This window comes from Schistocerca gregaria, unplaced genomic scaffold, assembly GCF_023897955.1.
Source record: "Schistocerca gregaria isolate iqSchGreg1 unplaced genomic scaffold, iqSchGreg1.2 ptg001146l, whole genome shotgun sequence".
In the NCBI taxonomy this organism is placed as follows: domain Eukaryota; kingdom Metazoa; phylum Arthropoda; class Insecta; order Orthoptera; family Acrididae; genus Schistocerca; species Schistocerca gregaria.
The window spans coordinates 7504-27739 of record NW_026062478.1 but is presented as its reverse complement, the minus strand read 5'-3'; the positions used below and the strand labels follow the sequence as shown (position 1 = coordinate 27739).

At 47.8% G+C, this 20236-nt stretch overlaps 1 protein-coding gene across 1 annotated transcript in view; it reads right to left on the bottom strand.

The window, feature by feature from the left end:
- LOC126328909 (uncharacterized) overlaps positions 1–14459 on the bottom strand; it is a 32701-nt gene extending 18242 nt beyond the window's left edge. Inside the window, exon 1 of the mRNA XM_049996077.1 lies at positions 14260–14459. Coding sequence (XP_049852034.1) covers positions 14260–14448 — 189 coding nt within the window. The 5' untranslated portion in view covers positions 14449–14459. The remainder of the gene's footprint in view (positions 1–14259) is intronic.
- Positions 14460–20236: the final 5777 nt, after the last annotated feature.

Here is a 20236-nt window from a genome sequence, read left to right as displayed (position 1 = left end):
TAATTGACACAGGAATCGTACCAAGATGGGTACAGGCACGGAGAGCTGCAGACTGGGTAGCTGAAGCAGTTTTAATCAGCAGCGACCCAGACCGCATCTTGCTGATAGAATCCACCTCGACAAACTTGTCTTCGATGTGTTCAACAAAAAACATAGGTTTCGTATGAGTAAAAGTATCCCCATCAGTTCTGGCGCAAACCAGATAGCGAGGGAAAGGTTTCGCCCCCAGCCGACGAGCCTGGCCCTCCTCCCAGGGGGTAGCCACGGAAGGGAAGGCGGAAGGGGCAGAGGAAGCAGCACGTGAAGAATCTTTTCCAGTCAAAGAGACGGCCGGAGAACGGCCAGAGTTGTGGACTCTTATGCGTTTCATGAGCATAGTGTCCGCCCTGATACCACCCACTCCGATCAGGGGCTCTCCTCATGGGCGCCACCCAGCCACAGCAAGGGCCGTCTGGCACGGCGGCCATTGCTGGGAGTTCCGATGCTCCAGGACGACAAGCAACCACTCCTAGGCTTACATGAGGTCACAGCTCAGGTATCAGACGTGTGATCCCTGTGTTTTCAGGGGGCTCAACCAAAAGGGTACATAGCGACCCCACCACACGGGCTGGCTACCGTGCTGGCTATGGACCCTAGCGTCAAACAACGACGTAAAGGAAACGATGGAATCAATGATGATGGCACACGCCGGAGACACTAGGTAAGGTGCCCTTCCCCAAATGGCTCACACTACGGAAGAAAATTTAGTGATGGAGGTCAAACCCCAGAGGGGACCAGAGAATACCAAAAGGATGAAGGAATTACAGAACAAGGCCGAATTGCAAGGTCAACAGAACCAGGAGAATAGCAGGGCCAACATAAGGAAGGACACCATAAGTAGGGACACCAAGAGAGGGAGAGGAGAGGTCGGAGGGAAGGATGAAGGACAGGAAAGGAGGGGAAGGGAAAGGAAATGCAGCCCGGAAAAAGAAGGAAGGCTGCAATAGCTCGGGGCCCCGTGCTCGCCACGCACGTACTCACGAAAGGACCGCGAGCCCCCTGGGGGGTCCAATGAATATGTCTTGATTTTGCTTTAGTCTTGCATTCACTGTCAACCGCTACGTCAGAATTCCCTCTCGGATGCCTTTACCTTTTCTAAAACCAAACTGGTCGTCACTTGGCACATCCTAAGTTTTCTTTTTCACTCCTCTGTACATTATCCTTGTTAGCAACTTGGATGCATGAGCTGTTACGCTGATTGAACTATAATTCTAGTACTTGTCAGCTCTTGCAGTCTTCGTAATTGTGTGAATATTTTTCCAAAAGTCGCCATTCTCAAATTGTCACCAACGTGAGGAGTCGTTTTGTTGCCGTTTCCCCAACGATTTTGCAAAATCTGATGGTACGTTCTTGATCCTTGTCATATTCAGTCTTCCAAAGCTCTCTGCAATTCTAATTCTAATACCGGAACCCTACCTCTTCTAAATCGACTCCTGTTTCTTCTTTCATCACGTCAGATAAATGTTCCCGTCCAGAGGCCTTCAATGTACTCTTTCCACCTATCAGCTATCTGCTCTGCATTTAACAGTAGAATTCCCGTTACCACCACTGCTTTCTTTTGACGTCATAAAAGGTTGTTTTAGCTTTCCTGGTAGCAGAGTCAGTCCTTCCTACGAACACACATTTTTCGATTTCTTCGCATTTTTCATACATCCATTTTATCTTAGTTTAATTGACTTTCTATTTATTTCATTCCTCAGCGACGGTATTTCTGTATTCCTCAGTTTCCCGTACCATTTTTGTACTTCCTCTTTTCATCGATCACCTGAAGGATTTCTTCAGTTACCCACGGTTTCTTCGCAGTTACCTTCTTTGCACCTTTGTTTTCCCTTCCAACTTCTGGTATTGCCTTTTTAAGAGATGTCCATTCCTCTTCTACTGAGCTATTCCTTATTGTTGTATCTATAGCCTTACAGAACTTCAGGCTTGTCGACATTTCTTTATACTTCTGTATTCCATTCCTTTGCGTACTGACTGTTCCTGACTAATCTCTTCAATATCATCATACCCTTCATCACTATTACACTGTGATATGACTCTATATCTGCTCCTGGGTCCGCCTTATAATCCAGTATCTGAATTTGGAATCTGTTTGACCCTGATGTAATCTAACTGAAATCTTTCGATAACATCTGACCTAGTCTAAATGTATCACCCCCTCCTGTGATTCTTTAACAGAGTATTCGCTACTGCTAGCTGAAATTTATTACCGAAATCAATTAGTCTTTCCCTCTCTCATCCTTGTCCCAACCCCACATTCTCCTGTAAATTTTTTTTCTACTCTTTCCCCTAGAACCGCATTCCAGTCCCACATGCCTTTTAGATTTTCATGTCCCTTAACATACTTTGTTACGCTTTCAGTAACCTCAATTTCATTAGCTCTATCTTCAGCTTGCGAAGTTGAAATGTATAACTGAACTATCGTTGTCGGTTTGCTGTCGATTCTGATAAGAACAACGCTGCCACTGAGCAATTCACAGCAACACACACTCTGCCCTACCTTGCTCTTCATAACGAACCTCACTCGCGTTACACCAGGTTTTGCTGCTGTTGATATTACCTATACTCCTGCCATAAATCTTCGTCTTATTTGCTATTCACTTCACTGGTCCCTACTACACAGACTGAGCCTTTGCATTTACCTTTTCAGATTTTGTAGCTTCCCTATCACATTGAAGCTTCTGACATTCCACGCCCCTTGTTGCAGAACGTTAATCTTTCGTTGAGTATTCTGTCTTTTGCTCATGGTCACCTTCCCTTCGGCAGTCCCCTTCCGGAGATCCGAATGGGTGACTATTCCATAATCTTGAGATCATTATGACACTTTTTCTATTACAAGCAACATGTCCTGTGGATATACTCATGTGTCGAATGCAGTGGTTTCCATTGCCTTCTGCATCCTCAAGCCGCTTATTCTTCCGACTTTAGGAGCAATTTCCCGCCCCAACGTCAGAGTGCTCTGAACCTCTGTCCGCTCCTCCTCCCTCTATGACAAGACCGCTGGCAGAATGAGGGTGACTTCTTATGCTGGACGTGTTTGGCCAGAAATGCTGATTATTAATCAAAATCTAAGCGGTTGTGTGTTTCGAAGGCGGAACCGATGATGTTTATGATAACTAATCAAGGAAGCTACCCCTAGCCCACGGGTGCATTCATTACTGAACTATATGAAACAAAATCTTAACTTCTGAACGGTTTGCGTTAGGACATTTGAACTGCACGGTTGCCCGTGGGGAATGATTGAAATTGGTATGGGCATACATGGTTTTGTTTAGTGACAAAGCCCACTTTCATTTGGATGGGTTCGTCAGTAAGGAAAATTGGTGCATTTATGAGACAGAATCTACATTTAGCGATCGGGAGGTCTCTTCACCCTCAACGAATGACTGTGTCATGTACAATATCCAGTCACGAATTGTCGTAGCGATATTGGCGTGGTGACTACCGAACGGTACGTGAAGATTTTGGGAGATTATTTCGTCCCTATTGTCCACAGTGACCCTGATTTCGACAATACGTGGTTCATGCAAGACGGATTTAGATCCTAACGAAGCAGGAGAGTCATGTCCTTGAGGAGCTCTTTGGGGATCGCTTTCTGGCTCTGGGGTATCCAGAGGCCACTGGTATGGGCCTCGATTGGTCGACATACTATCCGAATCTGAGTACATGCGATTCTTCTTTATGAGGCTGTATCGAAGACAAGGTGTAAAACAATAACCTCAAAACCATTGCTTTGCTGACAACAGCCATTCAACAGGTCATCGACAGCATCTATGTTCCCACACTTCAGCAGGTCATCGAGAAATTCCCTATTCGTCTGCCTACGTCATCGCCAATGATGGTAGGTATATCGAACGTGCCATAACCTAAATCCGGACATCTGTAGTTACATATACACTCCGTTGTTTGTAACTTACGTTTTTTTTTATAGCTTTCAATATTTCTCACTCCGTACTTTTTGACCTTACGCGGAAGACTTGCTTGTGCAGTGATATCTGTGGTACACTCCAGAGATCTGGGTGTCACAGCAAATTCAGCAACGCGAAACTATACCATAGATATATGCGAGGACTCGCTCCAATCCTCAGTGACGTATGGGAGGCGCATGAGAAGACCACGACTTCCTCCAACGAACTGCAGTGCCATTGTACTGAGGTCACTATAGTGTTCAGCATTCAAGAGCTTGTAACACCGAAAATGCAGATAGAACACCTTCCTCACTACCAAAAAATTTTCGCCGTTCGGTATCCGTTGGTAACTTGCACTGTACTTTTGATTCTGTAGCTGCAAGCTGTATAACAGAAACTATATTTAATAAGTAATCTACGTGCTTGTGTATATACTTTTGACTGTATATAATTGACTGTAATTGTAAAGAAAAATAGTGTAAACTGCTAGGTAATAGCAAAGGGAACTTTACTGATATTTATCGACACACACGACAAAATGGTGGTATCTGTGCCGTTGTTTATCTCTGCATATGGAGTGTGTTCTTCAGCGTTGTGAGCAGCGAGGAGGCAGAGAAGCTTGAGTTAAAGGGTGCTCCCGCCTACACGATGTGCACCTATGATCGCGCAAATGTAGACGCGCCTGATTTGCTAATCCGCGAATATTGAGAGCACGGTAGGAGTGGAAAGGTGGAGGAAGCTGAAATCCAGCCACAGCCTGTCCAGTAACTGTCCGTGACTCGTGAGACGTCTTTTTTTTCTCTCAGCACGGTCGTCCCACACTCTTCGTCGTGCGCACAGCCGCAACATCGTAAGGCTGTTAACTGGCAAGTATAGTAATATAGAGGCTTTGCCCAGCAACCTTCCTTTCATGAAGCGTAAATAAATAGTTAAACATGTAGGCCACCCTTGTTGTAATTGGCCTAGGGCATTATTAACAGGCAGGGTCCCTTTTCCTTTCCATGCAATCAGCGAGTGTCCTAAGCACATGTCAAATGATTAACTAGTTACTGCCAGTTATTCTGTTTAAAATCCAGTTTCAGTCTACATTTTCTGTCACAGTTACTGTTCATTCTTGTACAGCGTAACAGAGGCTACTTGAAGTGTAATTTCACTACCGGAACTACAAGTAAAGGTTCAGAGAAAATGAAGAGTTGGCAATTTGTTCTATATTTAACTTATCGAGTTACTTCTGCTGGTCTGATAGGTATTTCATTGTTATTTTAAAAGTAAAACTAATTACTCATTTGTTTAACGTAAGTACAACTCAGTCTTTCAATAATCGAAAGTATTTTCACTTTCTTCTTCTGAATTTTACATTACTTTACACTGAGGTTACTGTCTATTTTTACACAAAGAAATTTGAGCCGGCAATTTATTTAACTAGAAACTTTAATTTTACTTTCAGTATTTAGTATTTCAGAAAAAGTAACTGCAAAATTTGTGCTCATTTATTTTCTCGTGAACTGCTATGCTGTGGACAAGTGTGACAACCGTGTGTTGGCATTCCAGTGATTATTTTCTTAATTTTTTTGCCATTGCCTTCAAGATTCTGGAGATTCATCGACGTAGCGGCCTTTTAGCTCAGTGTTTTCTTTGTTTTATCAGTGATTTTTGCAATATATATTACGCGGTACCCTTTCCCCTCTTTTCCAGTTCGTGAGCGATTGCAGTATACTCCACCCATTTCAAAATCATCATCAGTATTTAGCTTAAATCAACAAGAGTGTTCCTCCAGATGAGGATTTTACAGTTTCCTTCAGCCAACAGGTGTTACTTTCCTTCGGTAACGGTAGCCTTACTGTAAAATATCATTAGGGATATGCGATCACGGTCGGTTAAATCTCAACCCATTAGGCGAATTAGGAAGGGGAAGGTTACAAGCTCATCCCCTGTTCGAGACCTCAGGTTGAGCACTCAGCGTCATCTTTTAGTACAGTGACAGATGAGGTTTCAGATGAACTTTAAGTGCTCTTGTACTGAACATTCTATCGCAAAGGAACAGTTTGTCCGTTAGTGCAACATGTGATGCTCTGTTAGAGCACGACAGTTGCAAATTTTCCAGTACTTCTGTGGAAAAATGTGCGTCCATGTTCAGTAAATCGTCTCAATGTAATAAAGGGTACTAATATTTGATGTGTTCTAGTATTATGAACCTTCTCCCAGGGCAATCAAACTGGTCACAGTTGTGGCCTGAAGAGACGTTTTGTTTAGGGCGCTAAATTAGTAAAGTCATTAGCGCCCAGTCAAACGTTAGTGCACTAACAGCGTAGAAAAACGCAATGAGGCAACACCAGGAAGTACTTACAAAGACGAGGATCAACAAAATAAAAGATCTCTTTGAACAAGTCCGTCAATGTAATAAAACTAAGGACATGAGCAGCTGCTCGAGCATTATCAGCTGAAAGTTCCTGTAAGGTAGACGGCAGACAAAACGAGAGTGGAGAAAACGGGGAAAGGACAAAATATTGCACACCATCAACGGATGACCACAGGGGCACTGCGGGCTGGGGTCACCGGACTGCAGGTAGTGGTGGCTAAATCGATAATGCCCAATCCGCAACCTGGCAAAATGACTTCCTCTCGCCGGCAAGGGCGTGAGGAGGTCGTCCAAGCCGTCGGGGTCGGTTTGATGGCCATAAGCTTATTTTCATGGAGAGAGGACCAAGCCTCATGCCACAACGATGAAACGCGCCGACAAAGAACCCCACTAACATCAGTTGATGGGACACAAAAGGAAGCTGTCCGAGGCAGCACAGCAGCCTTGGCTGCAGCATCAGCGGCTTCGTTCCCAGGCACACCAACGTAGCCAGGAATCAACAAAAAAGGACACTAGCGCCCGTATCAGCTAGCCACTGAAGGGACCAGTGAATTCGTTGCACGAGAAGTTGGTTCGAATGTGGGTCACGGAGACTGAATGGCGCTCGAAGAATCAGAGCAGACGGCATAGGGAGAATGACGATGGCGCGGATATACTGAACACCCTGATAGAGAGCAAAAATCTCTGCCGTAAAGCTTTAACACTGGTCAAGGAGCCGGTATTGAAAGGTATCATCCCGAACGACAAAGGCTCATCCGACGCCTCCAGTAGTCCTGGCGCCATCTGTGTAAATGAAGACTATTAGCGAACCACTAACGAAGTTCGATAAACCTCGAGCGGCATATCGAAACCGCGGCCCTCTCCTTTGAGAGCAAGCTGAGTAAGGTGAACGCGAACCTGAGCCTGGGGCCAAGGTGGCGTCGGGCTCTCACCCACTCGAAAAGTCGTAGGGAGGGTAAAATCAAGTTGCTGAAGCAGGCGACGAAAGCGAACTCCAGGAGGTAACAGGGCAGAAACATACAGCCCGTATCGGCGGTCGAGAGAGTCGTCGAAGGAGGAGGAGAAATATAACGGGTAGTCTATCATTGATATCAGTTGGCAGGCGTACCGACAAAGCAACATGTCGCCCCGTTAGTTTAGCAGTAATGCGGGAGCTTCGGCATACAGACACAACAGGGCTGGTTTTGAATGCTCCAGTCGCCAGACTTAACCGCCGAAGGTGGATAGAGTTTAGACGGCCTAAGATGGATGGCCGGGAGGGAGAGGAGACAAAACTCTCCTAATCCAGCTTTGGTCGGACAATGGACCGATATACACGAAGCAAGACCTTTCGATCTGCTCCCATGACGTACCGCGGAGAACCCTGAAGGCATTTACGGAACGGCTACAACGAGCAGACTAGTAAGACATGGAGAGCAGCAAAGTTTCCTGTCAAATGTAAGACCTCAAAATTTTTGTTGTCTCCACGAATGAGAGAGCAACGGGACCAAGATGTAAGGATTGTGAAAGTAACGCCAGAAGTTCGTACAGACCGTTTTCTCGCCAGAAAAAACGGAATCCGTTAGCGACACTCCAGGAATATAGACGGTCTAGACTACACTGAAGACAGCGCTCCAGGAGACATGTTCTGAGTGCTGCAGTAGATCGTAAAGACGTCCACGAAAAGGGAGTCAGAAACGTCAGCTGGAAGGCAATCCAATATTGGATTGATAGCTATGGCAAAAAGGGCTACGCTCAAAACTGAGCTCTGGGGCACCACATTTTCCTGGAGAAAGGCGTATGACAGAACAGAACCCACATGTACCCTGAACATTCGATACATTAAAATGCATTAATAAAACATGGAGGCGACCGCGAAGGCCCCAAGTGTACTTGGTGCGGAGAATGCCCACCTCCAACATGTGTCTTAAGCCTTCCCCAAACCTTAGGACACAGCCACCGTCTGGCGCTTACGCAAGAAGTTGTTCATAATGAATGTCGACAAGGTAACTAGATTGTCAACAGCAGAGCGGCGCCTATGAAAGCCACATTGGACATTGGATTCAAGGAGCCAAACCAATCGGTAGTTTACTATGCGCTTCTCATCACCTTGCAGACGCAGCTGGTAAGGGAGATGTGGCGGTAACTGGAAGGAAGGTGTCTGTCCTTGCCTGGTTTGGGTATGGGAACAACAATTGCTTCACGCCAGCGTGTCTGAACGTTACCTTCACTCCAGATGAGATTATAGGCGCGAAGAAGAAAGCCTTTACCTGCAGGAGAAAGGTTCTTCAACATCTGAATATGGATACCATCGTGTCCCGGTCCAGAGGATGGGGACCAGGCGAGTGCACTTCCGAGTTCCCGCCCAGTGAAGGTGGCATTGTAACTTTCACGATTCAAAGACTGGAAAGAAGTTGGACATGCCTCCAATGCTTGTTTTCGGTGGAGGAAGTCTGGATAGTAATGGGCAGAGCTCGAGACCTCCGTGAAAAACCGACCGAAAGCAGTTGAGACATCCTCAGGATCCACAACGACTTCCTTCGCTATAGTCAGGCCAGATATCAGAGAGTGGACCTTGGTGCCATAGAGCCGTCACAGGCCACCCCCAGACAACCGAAGGAGTAGTAGAACTCTTGAATGAACTGGTGAAAGCCACCCAGCAAGCCCTTTTGCTTTCTTTGATAACACGACGACACTGCACGGAGTCGTTTGTAACTGATACAGTTCGCCATCGTAGGGTGGCGTTGGAAGGTGCGTAAAGCACGTCGCCGAGCACCAAGATCACCGCTGGATGCTGGAGTCCACCAGGGGACTGGGACTATGTGGAGAAGAGGTAGTACGAGGGATGGAATCTTCAGAAGCAGTGAGAATAACGTCCATGAGGTATGCGACCTGACTATCGCAGCGGGAGGTGGTTTGATCATGGAAGATTGCCAGGGAGGTGAAAAGCCCCCAGTCGGCTTTGGAGATGTTCCAGCTGAATGGATCGTGAAGAAGGGGTGTGATGCAGGAGATGGATTACGCAGGGGAAATGGTCGCTCTAGTATGTGTCAAACAGAGCATACCACTCGAACTGACATGCAAGTTGGATAGCGGATATTGAGAGGTCCAAGTGGGAATAGGTATGCGCTGCGTCCAGAAGGAAGGAAGGAAGGATGGAAGGGTGTGCAGCGGTATTAAAACAGTCTACATTGAGGTGATTGAAAAGGTCTGCCAAGAAGGAGCCTCTCGGGCAGGGTGCTGGAGAACCCCAAAGGGGATGGTGGGCATTAAAGACTCCAGTCAACAAAAATGGTGTAGGAAGCTGAGCAATCAGTTTATCATGTCGGCCCTAGTAAAGGCAGACGATGGAGTGTAAACAGTACAAATGAAAAATGTGAAAGTGGGGAGAGTAATTCGGACGGCAACTGCCTGCAGATCTGTGTGCAATGTGATTGGACCGTAGTAGACATCCCAAACCAGTAACTGACTCCTCCATGTGGCGGAATACCAGTCATCGGTGGTAGGTCAAAACGCACGGAGATTGAGTGCCAGGTCAATAACATCGCATGGGCGTAACTTTCTTTGAGACCTACGACAAGTGAGCAGTGCATTCGAAGGAGGAATTTTAGTTCATCTCGGTTGGACCAAATGCCGCGAATATTCCATTGAAGATGTGCCACTATGAAAACGAAAAGAGTGAAAGAAACAAGAAAGGGTCACCTCGATGGCCGCTGAGGGCCTGCCTTCGAGGGAGCACTGCTGCTGCAATCGATAGGTGGTGACTCGTGGTCCAACATTTGCGCATGCCACCTTCCTCAGCTGGTCAGGAAAGCAGCTTCCTCCGCTAGTGAAAGGCCAGATCGGCTACCAGCGGTGCGGTTTGGCGAAACTGGAGATGGCCTGGGACGGCAACCACTGGGTGGCGCAGGAGAAGAAACGCGCCTCGGCGGAGATGGAGAACTCTTCTTTCTATGAGCCTGCCTTAGTCAATTACGTTTTGTCGAAATAACAGTTGATGGCTGTGAAGCTTGTGTAAGGAAGATATCTTTTCGTGTCGGTGCTTTTGTGAAGGTCCGAGCATCTGATTTAGATGTCTTCGTCTTAGCAGTAGCAGATGATGTTTGAGCGTTTGGGTTGGTGGGAGAAAGAAGACGTTAATTGGCGATCTTAGCACTGGCCTATCTAACGACCGAATCGCTAAATGTTAGATCGCATGTCTGCGTAGCTACCTCCCTGGTAGGCTGAGGAGAGGCGAGAACGGTACTGTATTGACCTGCCAGAAGCAATGTGCTTTGTGCTATTGAATAATTTGCGAGCAGCCAAGGTAGACACCTTCTCTTTCACTCGAATTTCCTATTTTCTCATGTTTGTAGACAGGGCAGTGGCGAGAGGTGGCAGCATGGTCGCCCATGCAGTTAATCCAACGAGAGGACGAAGGTGCACTGTCACCCTCATGGGAGTCCCTGCCACAGGTAACGCATTTAGCTGCACTTTAACCAGACTGCCGTGTATGGTTAAACCGCTGACATCGTTAACACTTTGTAAGGCTGGGTACATACGGTCGAACAGAATTTATCTAATAACACGCTTTAATTTGTGAACGCAGTTGCACATTGTCAAATGTCGGGAATCTGGTTCGGGTCGGTATGACGTCCTTGTTGACCCTTTTCATTACCCGATGGACGGCCGTCACTCCCTGAACCAGAGAGGAAACACAATCTCATCTGTTAGTCCTTCGAGTGACCTGGTGTACACCAAGCCACTCGACGAATTAAAGGTGCGGTGGGCCTCCACCCGTACAGGAAATGGGTGTGAGTGGCTCGAAGTAATTTTTGGGCCTCGAAACTGTCTAACAGCAAGGTACCGTTGCGCAACAGAGTACAAGATTTCACTGGTCCTGCAATCGTATCTACACCCTTCTGAATCACGAAAGGGTTGACTGTTGAGAAAGTGACCTTGAGTTCTTGTGACAAGAAACTTCGATGCTGGTGGTAGAATTTTCCGAACACTAGTTTTATCTAGCTCTCTTCTTTGGGCATAAGACAGGGAAAAAGAGAAATACACTGCAGAAGAATTCCCCATGATTGCCAGCGTCTCCGATGGCGCGCTCCTTCCTTGTGGGCGGCCCTTTCAGAGGGCACTCCCGCCCTAGGTGATTGTCCACACCTCAGGTCACACCTCCCAATAAACAGATGGAACGACCAATCGTCAAGTTCGGAAGGTAACAGCTGAGGCAATCACCCCTCCCTGGACCTGGCCTTTACCAGGGGGTACGTGCGTGCCTTACTTGTCCCCCTTTTTTTTTAGTCATCAGTCTACTGACTGGTTTGATGCGGCCCGCCACGAATTCCTTTCCTGTGCTAACCTCTTCATCTCAGAGTAGCACTTGCAACCTACGTCCTCTATTTGCTTGACATATTCCAATCTCTGTCTTCCTCTACAGTTTTTGCCCTCTACAGCTCCCTCTAGTACCATGGAAGTCATTCCCTCATGTCTTAGCAGATGTCCTATCATCCTGTCCCTTCTCCTTATCCTTATCAGTTTTTTCCACATATTCCTTTCCTCTCCGATTCTGCATAGAACCTCCTCATTCCTTACCATATCAGTCCACCTAATTTTTTACATTCGTGTATAGCACCACATCTCAAATGCTTCGATTCTCTTCTGTTCCGGTTTTCCCACAGTCCATGTTTCACTACCATACAATGCTGTATTCCAGAATTACATCCTCAGAAATTTCTTCCTCAAATTAAGGCCGGTATTTGATATTAGTAGACTTATCTTGGCCAGAAATGCCTTTTTTGCTATAGCGAGTCTGCTTTTGATGTCCTCCTTGCTCCGTCCGTCATTGGTTATTTTACTGCCTAGGTAGCAGAATTCCTTAACTTCATTGACTTCGTGACCACCAATCCTGATGTTAAGTTTCTCGCTGTTCTCATTTCTACTACTTCTCATTACCTTCGTATTTCTCAGATTTACTCTCAAACCATACTGTGTACTCATTAGACTTCATTCCGTTCAGCAGATCATTTAATTCTTCACTTTCACTCAGGATAGCAATGTCATCAGCGAATAGTATCATTGACTTCCTTTCATATTTTAATTAGACTCCTGAACCTTTCTTTTATTTCCATCATTGCTTCCTCGATGTACAGATTGAAGAGTAGGGGCGAAAGGCTACAGCGTTGTCTTATTCCCTTCTTAATACGAGCACTTCGTTCTTGATCGGCCACTCTTATTATTCCTTCTTGGTTGTTGTACATATTGTATATGACCCGTCTCTCCCTATAGCTTACCCCTACTTTAAGAATCTTTAAGAGCTCGCAACATTTTATATTGAACGCTTTTTACAGGTCGACAAATCCTATGAACGTGTCTTGATTTTTCTTTAGCCTTGCTTCCATTATTAGCCGTAACGTCAGAATTGCCTGTCTCGTGCCTTTACTTTTCCTAAAGCCAAACTGAACGTCACCTAGCGCATTCTCAATTTCCTTTTCCATTCTTCTCTATATTATTCTTGTAAGCAGCTTCGATGCATGAGCTGTTAAGCTGACTGTGCGATAATTCTCGCACTTGTCAGCTCTTGCCGTCTTCGGAATTGTGTGGATGATGCTTTTCCGAAAGTCAGATGGTATGTCGCCAGACTCATTCTACACACCAACGTGAATAGTTGTTTTGTTGCTACTTCCCGTTATGATTTTAGAAATTGATGGAATGTTATCTATCCATTCTGCCTTATTTGATCGTAAGTCCTCTAAAGCTCTTTTAAATTCCGATTCTAATACTGGATGCCCTATCTCTTCTAAATCGACTCCTGTTTCTTCTTCTATCACATCAGACAAATCTTCACCCTCAGAGGTTTTCAATGTATTCTGTCCACCTATCTGCCCTCTCCTCTGCATTTGACAGTGGAATTCCCGTTGCACTCTTAATGTTACCACCGTTGCTTTTAATGTCACCAAAGGTTGTTTTGACTTTCCTGTATGCCGAGTCTGTCCTTCCGACAATCATACCTTTTTCGATGTCTTCACATTTATCCTGCAGCCATTTATTTCATTCCTCAGCGACTTATTTCTGTATTCCTGATTTTCCCAGAACATGTTTGTACTTTCTCCTTTCATCGATCAACTGAAATATTTCTTCTGTTACCCATGGTTTCTTCGCAGCTACCTTCTTTGTACCTATGTTTTCCTTCCCGACTTCTGTGATGGCCCTTTTTAGAGACGTCCATTCCTCTTCAACTGTGTTGTCTACTGCGCTATACCTTATTGCTGTATCTATAGCCTTAGGTAACTTCAAACAGGAGGGAGAGGATGGGGGAGAAGAAATTCTCAAACGCCGAAGCGGAGAGTAAGACAAAAAAATACATGGAGAATGAGGCAGAGATAGAAGTAAGGGCATGGAAGCAAGGAGAAGAGTGAACGTACGGAAAAACCAATAGAGGAAGAAAGCGCGAGGATGGAGAAAAATAAAAGAGGATCCTGGAATTTTCGTCTCTGGAGGAAGGCTTGATACATTACTCCCAAGAAGAATGAGTGTGAAGGGGAGGGAAGGAGGGAAGGAGGGAAGGAGGGAAGGAGGGAAGGAGGGAAGGAGGGAAGGAGGGAAGGAGGGAAGGAGGGAAGGAGGGAAGGAGGGAAGGAGGGAAGGAGGGAAGGAGGGAAGGAGGGAAGGAGGGAAGGAGGGAAGGAGGGAAGGAGGGAAGGAGGGAAGGAGGGAAGGAGGGAAGGATTGGGTACGAGGAGGGATGGGGAAGAAGGGTAGGGCAGCCCGGAAATGAAGTTGAACTGCACTAGCTCGGGGACCCGTGCTCGCCACGCACGTATCTACAAAAGAGTTGTGGACCCCCTGGGGAGGTAGGGGGGGACGAAAATAGTTTCTCCTTGTCATAACTGAATTTTACGTACCTACATATTTATGTGTGTGTGAGAAAAATCTCAAGGCTTTTCTTCTCCGAAAACAGACAAGCTTAGGATTTGATATGCACATTACCTGAGTATCACGGAAAGGATTGACTGACTGGCCGCGAATACCTCGGTCGACCAGAGTCGCAATACTGCTTAGTGCCGAGTACGCGCCGCTAACAGCAGCACCACCAGAAGCTGCTGCCGTAATTGGACCCAGAGGGGTGAACATACTGACGAGAAACGCACCAGTCGCCATAACTGCTGTCGCATCCATCACTTTGTTAACAACCTGCAAAAAGTAGAAAAAATGTTACAGGAGTTAAAGCATTTGCTGTAGCCACAGGAAACAGCTGGAGTGAAATTACGTCTTCTCAATCCACAGGATGTAGTACAAGTTATCTGTCGTCACGTTCTTAACAGTAATTTTATGGCTGAGAATTCATAATGTGACGATGCACGTTACCCTTTCCTTTGGCTCTACATCAAGACACTGACGTGCGGAGGGACAGCAGAAAGTGAAGAGGAGCTGGAAGGTTTGTATCTCATTTGCATATCTTAGTGGACAACAGACAACAGAGGAATTTAATAATCCCTGGGAAGTATTATGCAATATTGATTTGCTGGTGCTGTATGTGCCTGACGTCACTATAAACTCTTGTTATGAACTTTACTTGTTGCTGTGGTGGTTGTGGCCTGCAGTCCAGAGCTCTCCATGTTAGTCTATTCTACAGAAGCCTCTCCAACTCTACCTGACTGCTGCAATATACACTAAGTTTACAAAACTAATTAGATACCTCCTAAACCCTGTCAGATCTAATTTGGCACTACGTAGTGCAGTAACTTTACGTGGCATGGACTCACGTTTCGAAGTCCCTGTAGTCCATGCTGCCTCTATAGCCGTCCGCAATTGCTTAAGTATTGTCGGTTGCAGGACAATGTACGAACTGACTTCTCGATTGTGTACAGAGTATGTTCGATAACATACAAGTCGGGAGATCTGTGTGGCCAAATCATTAGCTCCACTTGCCCAGAATGTTCTCCAAATGAATCGCGACAGTGTGGCCTGGTGACATGGCGTACTGTCATCCAAAAAATTCCATCATTGAATGACTGCAAACGGTCTCCAGCTAGCTGAAGAAAACCATTTCAGTGACAGGTTCCGCTGGACCAGATGATAGTCCATTCCATGTAAAGACAGCCAACACTTATGTAGCCACCACCAGCTTGCACAGTGCCTTGTTGAAGAGTTGAGACTGGCTTCGTTTGTTCTGCACGATACTCGGACCCTACCATCAGCTCTTACCGAAATCGGTATTCCGCAGGCCAAGGTTTTCCAGTAGCCTGGGGTCCAACCGTCATGGTCACTAGCCCACGACGAGCACTACAGGCTATGTGCTGTTAGCCATGGCACTCCCGTCTGCCGGTCGTCCGCTACAATAGCCCATTAACGGCCCAACCCAACCCAACCCAACCCAAGTTTCGTCGCACCGTCCCCACGGACACGTTCGTCGCACCGTCCCCACGGACACGTTCGTCGCACCGTCCCCACGGACACGTTCGTCGCACCGTCCCCACGGACACGTTCGTCGCACCGTCCCCACGGACACGTTCGTCGCACCGTCCCCACGGACACGTTCGTCGCACCGTCCCCACGGACACGTTCGTCGCACCGTCCCCACGGACACGTTCGTCGCACCGTCCCCACGGACACGTTCGTCGCACCGTCCCCACGGACACGTTCGTCGCACCGTCCCCACGGACACGTTCGTCGCACCGTCCCCACGGACACGTTCGTCGCACCGTCCCCACGGACACGTTCGTCGCACCGTCCCCACGGACACGTTCGTCGCACCGTCCCCACGGACACGTTCGTCGCACCGTCCCCACGGACACGTTCGTCGCACCGTCCCCACGGACACGTTCGTCGCACCGTCCCCACGGACACGTTCGTCGCACCGTCCCCACGGACACGTTCGTCGCACCGTCCCCACGGACACGTTCGTCGCACCGTCCCCACGGACACGTTCGTCGCACCGTCCCCACGGACACGTTCGTCGCACCGTCCCCACGGACACGTTCGTCGCACCGTCCCCACGGACACGTTCGTCGCACCGTCCCCACGGACACGTTCGTCGCACCGTCCCCACGGACACGTTCGTCGCACCGTCCCCACGGACACGTTCGTCGCACCGTCCCCACGGACACGTTCGTCGCACCGTCCCCACGGACACGTTCGTCGCACCGTCCCCACGGACACGTTCGTCGCACCGTCCCCACGGACACGTTCGTCGCACCGTCCCCACGGACACGTTCGTCGCACCGTCCCCACGGACACGTTCGTCGCACCGTCCCCACGGACACGTTCGTCGCACCGTCCCCACGGACACGTTCGTCGCACCGTCCCCACGGACACGTTCGTCGCACCGTCCCCACGGACACGTTCGTCGCACCGTCCCCACGGACACGTTCGTCGCACCGTCCCCACGGACACGTTCGTCGCACCGTCCCCACGGACACGTTCGTCGCACCGTCCCCACGGACACGTTCGTCGCACCGTCCCCACGGACACGTTCGTCGCACCGTCCCCACGGACACGTTCGTCGCACCGTCCCCACGGACACGTTCGTCGCACCGTCCCCACGGACACGTTCGTCGCACCGTCCCCACGGACACGTTCGTCGCACCGTCCCCACGGACACGTTCGTCGCACCGTCCCCACGGACACGTTCGTCGCACCGTCCCCACGGACACGTTCGTCGCACCGTCCCCACGGACACGTTCGTCGCACCGTCCCCACGGACACGTTCGTCGCACCGTCCCCACGGACACGTTCGTCGCACCGTCCCCACGGACACGTTCGTCGCACCGTCCCCACGGACACGTTCGTCGCACCGTCCCCACGGACACGTTCGTCGCACCGTCCCCACGGACACGTTCGTCGCACCGTCCCCACGGACACGTTCGTCGCACCGTCCCCACGGACACGTTCGTCGCACCGTCCCCACGGACACGTTCGTCGCACCGTCCCCACGGACACGTTCGTCGCACCGTCCCCACGGACACGTTCGTCGCACCGTCCCCACGGACACGTTCGTCGCACCGTCCCCACGGACACGTTCGTCGCACCGTCCCCACGGACACGTTCGTCGCACCGTCCCCACGGACACGTTCGTCGCACCGTCCCCACGGACACGTTCGTCGCACCGTCCCCACGGACACGTTCGTCGCACCGTCCCCACGGACACGTTCGTCGCACCGTCCCCACGGACACGTTCGTCGCACCGTCCCCACGGACACGTTCGTCGCACCGTCCCCACGGACACGTTCGTCGCACCGTCCCCACGGACACGTTCGTCGCACCGTCCCCACGGACACGTTCGTCGCACCGTCCCCACGGACACGTTCGTCGCACCGTCCCCACGGACACGTTCGTCACACTGGCCCACATCGCTTTTCGCAGTTATTTCACGCAGTGTTGCTTGTCTGTTAGCACTGACAACTCCACACAAACGCCGCTGCTCTGTCATTAAGTGAGAGCCTTCGACCACTGTGTAGTTCATAGTGAGGGTAACGCCCCCTCTTCACGATGTACATCTGAGTATAGAATTCCCTAACGATTTCCAATGCCTCTAGCTGCAGCTTTCATTCCACGTTTGAAGTCCGAAGTACAGTAGTGCGGCCATAACCGCATCTGAAACGTTTTCACATGAATCATCTGAGTTCTAAAGACAGCGCCGCCATGCACTGCCATTTTATACCCTTTGTACCCAATACTACCACGTCGTGTTGCTGTGCTTTTGCGTGCTCGCTGGGGCTATACACGATAGCAGGCAGGTGTACCAGTTTCTTTGGCTCTTCAGTGCATGTCTGATATTTTGGGGGGCAATACATTTCGTTAGCTATTTGCAGTTTCACAAAATCGTAGCACTCAACTTCTCAACTTTAGCATGTTACATACCTTCTATGGATGAGATGCAGAAAAAAATACGTTCCCTACAGCACTTGAGAATAATCCGTAAGAATATACTATAATGTCGCTATGAACACTCAGTCATTATCCTATACGTGTCCTGACCACATGTTGCCAAGAATTTTTCGGTCATCCCATAGATGTATCCTCTACACAATCCCTATCTTTCCGCAAGAGATTTCATACTTTTGTAGCTCTCAAGGAAGATATTCCTAACTGTCAATTCGCTTTGGACGCCTGTGTGTAATTACTGTCACGTAGGCAACTGCAGCCATTCTTCCATTAAGGCACTGACTTTTCTCGCAGTGGAATAGACGTAAACAATTATGGCGATTACTTCTTACATTACGAACAGTTCACTTTTCCATCCATCTCACTTTTCATTTGTCAGACCCTTATAGAGCGACACTGTGTGAGCTAAGTAGGAGTAACAGTAATTTAAATTTGACAGAAGTATCTACAGTCTCAACTAGTGAATTGAAAATAAGAGCAGAAGGTAAATGATTTCTGTATGCGTTCCATGTTCTTGCTTGTTTGATGCAGTGGAATCGTGAGTAACAACGTTCGTCTGTTTGTCAGAGATTAACGTTGCCGCGCTCTACCTTTGAAGTATGGCACACTTAATGGATACTCCAGCAACAGCATGCTCTACCAATATGTTCCTAACATATTTCTGGGGATCGTTCCTCGGGTTCTATATGGGAAAGGGAGGAAGGGAGGGTGAAATGTTTTGGGTAGCTTTTGTGGTTGGGACAATTTTTTTACCAACAGAAGGACCGTTTTACTGGAACTGTCCCATGGTATTTACGATATTACTCACTTCCTCCAGCCTAGGAAAATAGAGAAAATTGGTTGGTACTTTTTACACTATATGTGCTCTACAGTGCACCGTAAGTGGCTTATGGAGGCAAAGGTTAGTTTATGGGTGGTTCCTGAGAAAACACGCAAATAATTTATTCAGCGTATTTTCGCCGTTAGCTGTGAACATGTAATAACCTGACGATAGTGAATTGCTCTATTTTTAACGGTCTCTAGTCTTATATAGAAATAGCATCATCCAGACTTAAGCCAAAAAACATGGCTTTTTGTATCAAAGCCAAGTAGGTTTTGTACAGCAAATGAGAAATTTTTACGATTTATTCCTTAAAATCGTAATCTGGGACAACGTCGACTTATCTTTATATTTTTATCTGTTTCCGAGATAAAGATGTCACAAGTAACTGCACTTGTAAAATATGCACGTACATCCCGGTATGAGCCGGAATCTTAGTTTATAAGGCGACGTAGCATGGAGAGATGTGCTGAAAGTATCTCAGTTATCGTCTGGTAACTCTAAGTTAAATACCTTGAGCATAGTGAAGTGACCTATCTGTAAAATCCAATAATTGTGTAAGTAGGCTGTTTACGTTTTCTTATTGGTAGCGCCACGTAGCGCTCTGTATGAAAAATCACTGGCTGTGCCGTGTGGAGTCTGTGGCTGGTTTGCATTGTTGTCTGCCATTGTGTTGAGCAGCTGGATGTTAACAGCGAGTAGCGTTGCGCAATTGGAGGTGAGCCGCCAGCAGTGGTGGGCGTGGGGAGAGAGATGGCGGAGTTTTGAAATTTGAAAGACTGGATGTCATGAACTTAAGGTACATACATTGTTCTCTATTAAAATCTTTCATTTGCTAACTGTGCCTATCAGTAGTTAGCGACTTCCATAGTTAGTGACTTCCATAGTTTGAATCTTATTTAGCTGGCAGTAGTGGCGCTCGCTGTATTGCAGTAGTTCGAGTAACCAAGATTTTGTGAGGTAAGCGATTTGTGAAACGTATAGGTTAATGTTAGTCAGGGCCATTTCTTTGTAGGGATTTTTGAAAGTCAGATTGCGTTGCGCTAAAAATATTGTGTGCCAGTTTAAGCACGGTCGTGTACAATTGTTCTAAGGGGAAGTTACATATGTCGACACTTAGCCAAGGATACCTCACTGGAATCTGATTTTTTTTTTCTTGTAGTTCGTGTAGGTAGTGTAGCCTTTGTTTATTGCTAGCGCGTAATCCTAGAGAGAATTTCCTTTGTAGTTGCAGTCTTTCATTGTTGTACAGTAAAACAG